Here is an 8,977-nt window from a genome sequence, read left to right as displayed (position 1 = left end):
TACTAACTCTCTCTCTCCAATCTATCTTCCCAAACCCAGTTTTGCAAGTGAGCCTTTGGCCTGATTCTCATCTGCAACCAAACCAAAGGCTTCAGTACCATTGCACATTCATCCTACCATTTTCACTTCACTTCCTCCTTCCTCTCCCTGGCTGTGCATCTGGACTGGGCTGATGCTCAAGTTCAAGTGCTGTCCTCCTAACCAGCCAAACTCTGCTCTTCCCACTCACTGACTTTGAAAAGGAAGAGAGAATGACCAGAGCCCATCCAGGATCCATGAGAGCCGGGGGAGGGGGGTGCAGGGGGTAAATTGTACCTGACCCAGGGTAAAAAAGTGTGGCCCAGGAGCCAAAGGAGAAGGCCCACAAATTTCCAGAAATCTTACATTTTCCAACCTCACCATGGCCAATGAGAGGAGGTTTACCTGGGCCATTATGGTCACAGACCAGCATAGAACAAAATCAAAACATAAACAACCTAAAATCCATATAGATTAAAACTACAATTTGGATCCTAAAATTGGGATAAAATCAAAATTAGAAATAAAGATAAGAACAAAGTAACAAAAGGCGCATAAAATTCACATAGGCTAAAACTACACTTGATATCCTGTTGCTGGAATAAAATCAGAGCTAAAACTAAGCACATTAGCACACTTCCTCTTCAAAGCAAAGGAGTGGGAGGCAGAGGAGCATTGGAAGCAAATGGGGAGTCAGAAGGGCTGCCCCCCTATGAGGCCTCCATCAGCCTCCTGGGAGTAAATCTCATTGAACACAGTGGGGCTTACTTCTGAGTAGACATGCATAGGATTGGGCTCTTGGATGAGCAGGCCCTGCCCTACAGTGTCGAAGAGCCCAATCCTATGCATGTCTACTCAGAAGTAAGCCCCACTGTGTTCAATGAGATTTATTCCCAGGAAAGTGTGGCTAGGATTGCAGCCCAAGTTTGTTAGGCAGGCTCCACGGGGCAGAGACCTCTCTTGCTTCTGTCCAATGAACCAGAAGGGGAGTAGCATCGCCTCTCCTTAAGAGGGTCTCCATGGCCTTCGCCAGGCTCGTCCAGGGACGTGCGTTGGGTGGGGAGGCAGGGGAGGCCGCCCGCCGCCCTGGGAAGCACGTAAGCACCCCCTACTCTGCGCCTGCCTCGAAGGACTCCGGCGGGGCGGCATGCCTCCCCTGCCTCCCCACCCGCCGCACGTCCCTGGCTCCCACCTGCTTCCTGGAGAGCGGCGCTGGGCTGCTCCTCCCCTCCTCTCCCACCCCCCGCTGCCCATGCAAACCCCAGCCCGGCTCGCTCTGCCCGCCTGGGAGCCTCCTGCCCGGCCGGGACTCGCCTGCACCTGCTGCGGCGGCGCCCGGGAGGCGGCCTCCAGCCTGGGGCGGGGACAGCATCCGTCTTGCAGCAGCAGCAGCAGCAGCGGCGGGGAGGTGGGACTGCGCGCTGGCGGTGGGCAGCAGCGCCCGTCCCTGCTCACCTCCAGCCTTCTCTCCCGACCCGCTTGGCCCCACCCGGCAACCCATCCCTGCCCGCCCCGCTGAGCCCTGCCTGCCTGCCTGCCAACATCAACAGCATCGCCGCCCCCTCCCTCCCTCCCTCCCTCCAGCCTGCATGGAGAGGCAGAATGGCGGAGAGAGAGAATGGAGCCACGTCCCCGACCGGATCCTCCCCGTTCTTGGGGCTGCACCTCGCCTCGCCCCCCAATTTCAGGTACCGGAGCCTTCCCCTTCTCAGCCCCCCCCCCCGGGCCCGGGCCTAAGGGAGATGCTTGAGCTAGCCGCAGGTGGGGTAGCAACAGCTTCTGCTCTGCCACCTCTGGGTCATCCATTACTCCCCATTACCTGGTGGGGGATCTTATGTTCTTCCCCCCCCCAACATCCCCTTTGCCTTCAGTCTATATGGGGTGATTGTTTGATCCCCACGTATGCCAGCTTGCTGTTTATCATAGGGACTTCATATAGTAGATGATGTCTATTCCCACCCCCTGCCTGGAAGGAGTGAGAAATGGAAGGGTTCTCTGTCTGCTGCTTCTCTCCTCCCGCCCCCCAATTACACACAGTCCCAGGGAGGTAGGAGACTTGGGGATTTGGGGTACAGTGAGGCCAGGAGAGATGAATTGGGGTGAACCTGGAAGGAGTGAATGTCAGAGAAATGAAAGGTGCGCCTCCCCCCCACCCCACAATTGTACACAATTCTATGGAGGTAGGAGACTTGGGGATTGGGGTACAGTGGGACCAGGAGGTATGGACTGGGGTGAATCTGGATGGAGTGAATGTCAGAGAAATGAAAGGGTTCCCTGTTTGCTCCCCCCCACACACACACAATTGCACACAATCCTAGAGATGTAGGAGACCTGGGGGTTGGGGGTACAGTGGGGTCAGGAGGATGGTTTGGGATGAATCTGGAAGGAGTGAATGTCAGAGAAATGGAAGGGTTCCCTGTATGCTACACACACACACACACACACACACACACACACACACACACACACACACAAATTGCACACAATCCTAGAGATGTAGGAGACCTGGGGGTTGGGGGTACAGTGGGGCCAGGAGGATGGTGTGGGGTGAATCTGGAAGGAGTGAATGTCAGAGAAATGGAAGCGTCTTCCCACCCCCCACCCCAACTGCATACAGACCCAGGGAGGTAGGAGGCTTGAGGATTGGGGTTATAGTGGGGCCAGGAAGGATGGACTGGAGGTGGTGACAGCAGCTAATCTGTCAATATCACTCCCCCCATTTCTTGTCAGGTGTGGTATTGCCAAAGAGCAGCCAGCAGGTGAGCAGCAATAGCGAATCTCCCCTTCTCTCTGGAACAGGTGGAGTACCTGGTTGTGGCTATGTCTCTCAGGAGGTAAAGCTGCTAGTGGAGCAGCAGCCATTCAGACACAGTGGGGAGGAGAAGGAAGGGGAGGTGTTTTTCTCCCGCTGTTTTGGGAAGAGAGTGGAAAATAGGAAGGATTCTCCCTCACATCTTGCTGAATAGGATTGAGATTAGACCTGCTCTACGCACATTCCTACCTCATTAACTACCCACCACACTGTCCCACACTGGCTCTCCACAAGATGCACACAACCCCCACCTTATATTTTCTCCCCTGAAAAATCATTCATAAAATATAGACCTCTGCCGACCAGCCCTGAGTGCTCTTCCTCTTCTCACGGAAACCAAAAACCCAAACCGGAAGGTCCTGTAGATTTACAGCTGACTGATGAGAGCTTGGAGACAGTGGTGGAGCTGAACTGTGAGAAGAAAAACACAATACTTATGAGGTCTAAGCATTACCAGGAGCAGAAATGGTTAGGTAGGTGAAGGCTGAAAGCCTATCCACACTTACCTGGGAGTAAGCCCCATTGGGAATGAAATGATATCTCAGCTGGAAGGGAAACGGAGATGGGTGATATATTTTTTCTATTGCAAGGTTTTTGGGATGCTTGTCAGTGCAAGAAAATGTTTGACTTTTGCAGGCTTTGCAGGTTAGAGGAAAAAACTGTATCTCTGATCAACTTTGTCTTGGTAGAAAGAGGCTTTTTTACTGTTGTTGTCCCCAAGGTGGGATCCTCCACACGTTTGGCAATCTTGCCACCAGTGGAGATGGGTGAAAGGAGGTACCTCCAAATGAAGCAGATGCCTCAAGCCAGGAAGACAAGACTCTAGTTTGCTGTGAGAGCAGCCTTGTAAGTCTAGAAAAGGGCCACTCAAATGTTCCACCTAGAAAAAAAACTGTTCCTTGGACTCTGATGAGTGTTGATGCTACTGGGTGAAGTATGTAGCAGTCCAGGGCTTTAGTATTTTCTGTTTATTGTTTTGAGAAGCCTAAGAGTGAAGGGCACCTTTTACAAATGGCCATAAACTTTGACTTATTGCCTTTCCAGATGAAAAAAAGAAAAGGATGCTTTTTCAGGGGCACGCTGAAATGAATAGCTGAGGATGGCCATTCCTTCCAAAGGGCCATAACAATGCATGGAGCTTCTGAAGAGTCACTGGAATGTATTAAACCCTAGGGGATTGGTTGTATCCTTTCCCTGTTGAGAAGTTTGCTAAGAGGGGAAAGCCATGCTATGATTCGTGAGCATATAACTTGGAAAGGGGTGAGAGACATGTAAGCACCTAGATCTGGAGAAGGAGAGAACACAGCCTGGAAAAGCAAAAGCTCAGAGGCAGTGTTCACAAAATGGCAATGCAGAAATGGAGGCATCCTTTTGTAAGAAACTTTCACCTTCCTCCTTTAAGAACATGAGAGCAGCCCTGTTGAATGTGACCAAAGTTCTGCCTAGTCCTGTTTCCTGTCTCCTAAGCCAGTGGTCATCACTGCAACTTCCAGTTAGGTGGTATGTGAAGTACTTTTGTTGGTCTTGTTCTTGCAAGTCAGTTTCATTTGAAATCTTCATTTAGAGATTTGAAGTTCTAGTATTATATGAGAGGAAGAACAATTTCTCTATCCACCCTCTCCATACCATACAACATTTTATATATCTCTGTCTCTCCCACTCATCCAACGTTTCCCCTCCCTTTCTAAGTTAGCTTTCAACAAGGGTATGGAATGTTGTTTGAGTGTGGGGAAAATACAATTACCCCAAATCAAAAATAAAATGTTCATTTGGGAATATCCTGCAACAATTTGGCCACTCATGCATACATCATGTGGCAGTGAGTTCCAAAAGTCTCCTGGAGAATGTGAAAATATAGAATAAACTTTCTGCTTCTGGTGTGAACCAAGTTAATCAACATACATTTGTTTGTGCTCCTCTTCAATCATACATCTGCTTATGTTCTCTGTAGTTTGATGGGCCGAGTCATCATAAACTCAGTGCCAATGACGAAAATGATCTGAGGTCTATAACACATTCCTTTCAAGAAAAGTCTACAATGTTTGGGAGTTTTTAGTTTAGAAAAAAAGGTGACTAATGGTGCAATCCTAATCAACTTTCCAGCACTGACATAGCTGTGCCAGTTTGGTGTGCACTGAATCCTGCAGTGGGGAGGCAGTCAAGGGTGCCTCTCGAAGGTAAGGGCATATTTGCTACCTTACCTTGGGGCTGCATTGTGGCTATATCAGTGCTGGAAATTTGGTTAGGATTGCGCCTAGGGGGGAGATCATGACTGAGACCTATAAAATTATGCATGGGATAGAACTTCTCTGCATCTGAACACTAAAATCAGGGGTCATCCAATGAAATTGATTGGGGAATGTTTTAGAATAGACAAAAGGAATTACTGCATCACATAGTGCTCAATTAAACTACAGAAATCACAACTTCAGGATCTGGTGCTGAGATGACTTTAAAAGAGAATTAGACAAATTCATAGAAGGCAGTTCTGTTTCTGGCTACTAGTTGTGACAGCTGTGTCTTGGCTCCATGTTCAGAATTGGTGCATCTCCAAGTACCAGGCACAAGGAACCAGTAGTGGGGGAAGAGAAGGCCTTCCATCCCCTGCTTGTGGGCTAACCAAAGGCAATTGGTGGACCTCTATGGGAAAAAGAATACTGTTCTGTATGGACCTTTGACTTAATCTGGCAGGGCTCTTCTGATATTATGTTTATCCCTAAGAATCTACCCCAAGTGTCTTGATCTGTTCTAGGGTGGTTCTCACATGAGGCTTAAGTTGACATTATGTTGACATTATGTCAACATAAGTTGGCATTATGTTAAATTTGCTCCTAATGCAAATATAAAACCTGCTTCGCTTTGGGTGCGTACTCATTTTTGCCTTTCAAATCTTCTCCTACATTGTAAGAGCATTCATTTAGGACACAAAAAACACAGCAGAGATTCCAGTGCACATTTTGGTGTTGGACCCTCAAGCTGTGGAATCTTGTGACACTTGTGTTTACACCATCATTGGTTAGGTTCTTCAAGGGCCTTTGATGGCATTCAAAATTATGCAGGGGATGGACAGAGTGGATAGGGAGATGCTCTTTACACTCTCACATAACACCAGAACCAGGGGACATCCACTAAAATTAAGTGTTGGGAGAGTTAGAACAGACAAAAGAAAATATTTCTTTACTCAGCTTGTGATTGGTCTGTGGAACTCCTTGCCACAGGATGTGGTGATGGCGTCTAGCCTGGACACCTTTAAAAGGGGATTGGACAAGTTTCTGGAGGAGAAATCCATTATGGGGTACAAGCCATGATGTGTATGTGCAAACTCCTGATTTTAGAAATGGGTTATGTCAGAATGCCAGATGCAAGGGAGGGCACCAGGATGAGGTCTCTTGTTATCTGGTGTGCTCCCTGGGGCATTTGGTGGGCCGCTGTGAGATACAGGAAGCTGGACGAGATGGGCCTGTGGCCTGATCCAGTGGGGCTGTTCTTATTCAAATATTACTGTCCCAAGTGAAGTACCTTGTTCAAAGCTCTTATTTATTTACAATATTTGTATCCCACCTTTCTCCCTCAGTGCTCAGGGCAGCTCACAACATTAAAAAAAGGCAATGAAGTATAATAAAAAATAAAACTGATAACAAAGCAAAGCAAGAGGGGGAAAAACACCTTTTAGTAGTACACAACAGAAAAAATCAGCACAGTGTAATGAAGAGCAGTCAGAACAAATCAACATAAATTTGGGCCCCATAAGCTGAACAAAACAGAAATGTTTTCAGTTGCCATGGGAACAATGGAAGTGATAGAGCCACCTTATATTCAGGGTTAATGAGTTCCATAACCTCTGGGTGCCAGTGAAGAGAAGGCCCTCTCATGTATTACTGCCAAATGCACCTCAGCCAATAGTGGGATGCACAAGAAAACTCTTGCAGTTGTTCTTGTGGGATGGGCAGTTTCATACATAAGGAGGGCTTCCTTAAATTATTCTGGCCCCAAGCTGCTTAGAGCTTTAAAGGTCAAAACCAGCACCTTGAACTGCACCCAGAAAAAGACTGGCAGTCAATGCAACTGATAAAGCAAAGGCACGATGTGTTCACCATGTCTTGTGTCAGCCAACAATTATGCAGCAGAATTCTAGCTAGCTTTTGAATGGTCTTCAGGGGCTACATCATGTGGAGTGCATTACGGTCAGTGCTGGCTTTAAACCAGTTGGACCAATTGCTCCCAATTGGGCCCTGTGGTAGGGTAATCTACTCAAACGTTGTCCAATACCCACAGCCACACATTCCGACAGACACCTAACACCTGCAAGTTTTGTGGAGAACAATGATTATAATTTCCTTCTGAATTCTTAAAAAGTCTGTAGTGATTATTTGCTTAGATCCATTTGGTCAATTAACTCACAATCAGTTTTTGCGCACATTTTGATCTACCATAGAGATATAAAGTGACAGTAGAATCACCTGCCCCCATGGCAGGAATATTCCCACAGCCATTAGGAATCTATCTGGACCCAGAAACTACCTGGTTGGCACACCTTCAGAATAGGTCCCCCATTCATGTGTTTAGATAAGTGTAAACTTACCAGACACTGATATGTCCATGACAAAAAAACCCCAAATTTTAATCTTGTTCACAACCAGAGCACTATCAACTTGCCTAGCAGTAAACACCAGATCCAGTATGAGTCCAGTACAATGCGCAAGAGGAAAATAATAATTTAAGGAGGCCTGTAGTGGCCAAGGCAGCCACAAGATCTTGAGCTTGTCCCATCTCTAGGGCCTCAGCATGCACTTTAAAAGTACCCCAGCACTAACAACCTAAGAGATGGCAACCTAAGTGCCATCCCCACAATTGTCCTGGTCAGCTAAGGCACAGAGACTGTTGGGCAGCAGGTGAGCAGCACACCAGCAGAATCCCAATCCTGTCTTTCCCTTTCAGCACCAAAACAACATGCAAACCCTGATGACTGCCAAGCAGAGCACCTGGACAGGAGGACAGAATTATGAAAGACTATTGCAGCTCTGTCTCTCTGCCTGCTTTGTCCAATCAGATCTGAGTTATGCATGACAGATCAGCTCCCTCACCCATGATTAAATCCTGGATATGAAAGGTCTTATTATTCACTGATCTGGCATTTAAAAGCCACAGCTTTAGGCTAGTGGGGCTGTCACTAAAGTACTGTTTGCTGGGGAAGGGATCAGAAAGAGAAATGGTTCTTATGTGACTAGGTCTTTTTCTGCTGGATCAGCTCATTCTCCTACCTTTACCCACATTGCTCATCACATGGTGACACTTCCCCCAACACCTCCATTCTTCTTGCCTCAAACACACACTTGCTAAAACCACTGTCCTGACAGAACCCATCCACTTGCAACAGCAGTAGCAACCACAAAACACACACTGCTCCACACCAAACTCAGAACACCAGGCTCCCAATCCTCTGGAAGCTCCAGGAAAGAAAAGAGTACAGGTGGATTCCATAATACAAAAACGCTATCCTACTGCCCAGCTTTCTACCAGGCCAAGGAGGTCTCTAGGGTCAACCATCCAAATTCAACAACCACTTTCCCCTCTCACACCCCTATGCTCTTTTCCAAGGAATGAAGGCCAAAGTCTAAGACTTTGACATCCCAAAGAGTCAGCTTGCCACCCCTGGAAGTGACAGTCTTTCAAGGATAGGGCTTCAGCTGTGTTGCTCCTTTTCTCTCTCTTCTCCACCAAACAGCATAAAAGGCAGATAGAAATAATTGCTGCTGCGGACTGGTGTGGTTCAGCTATACAGATCAGCCCTCTTACTGTTGCTACTGCCAGCTGACATGGCTCTGGGTTAAGACTGCGAGCTTCAATCCACAGGCTCAGAGCCAAGGGCAAAGAACCCTTCAGCTTGGCCTTTGAGTAAGGTGCAGTTGTGTAGTCACCTGGAAAGTGGTGGAGCAGTCGTTGAAGCTCAAATCTTAATGGTGCCAATGGGCCGTGTGCTGCATCCTGCCAGTTGGGGGGCACTCACAGAGACCTCCTCAAAGTAAGGGAATGTTTGTTCCCTTACCTCGGAGCTGCACTGCCCTTATGCCGGTGCTGGAAAGTGGATTCGGATTGTACCCTAAGTCGAACAGCTCTAGGTGTTCCTACTCCCTCCAAGCCAGACTT

At 47.9% G+C, this 8,977-nt stretch overlaps 1 protein-coding gene across 1 annotated transcript in view; it reads left to right on the top strand.

Annotated features, from left to right (window-relative positions):
* The first annotated feature begins 1,620 nt into the window (after positions 1-1,620).
* MAPK8IP1 (mitogen-activated protein kinase 8 interacting protein 1) overlaps positions 1,621-8,977 on the top strand; it is a 74,312-nt gene continuing 66,955 nt past the window's right edge. Inside the window, exon 1 of the mRNA XM_066635125.1 lies at positions 1,621-1,706. Within this exon, the coding sequence (XP_066491222.1) occupies positions 1,621-1,706 (86 nt within the window). The remainder of the gene's footprint in view (positions 1,707-8,977) is intronic.

The sequence above is a fragment of the Tiliqua scincoides genome, chromosome 1 (genome assembly GCF_035046505.1).
Source record: "Tiliqua scincoides isolate rTilSci1 chromosome 1, rTilSci1.hap2, whole genome shotgun sequence".
NCBI classification, from domain to species: Eukaryota; Metazoa; Chordata; class Lepidosauria; order Squamata; family Scincidae; genus Tiliqua; species Tiliqua scincoides.
This window is presented reverse-complemented; position numbering and strand designations above follow the sequence as displayed.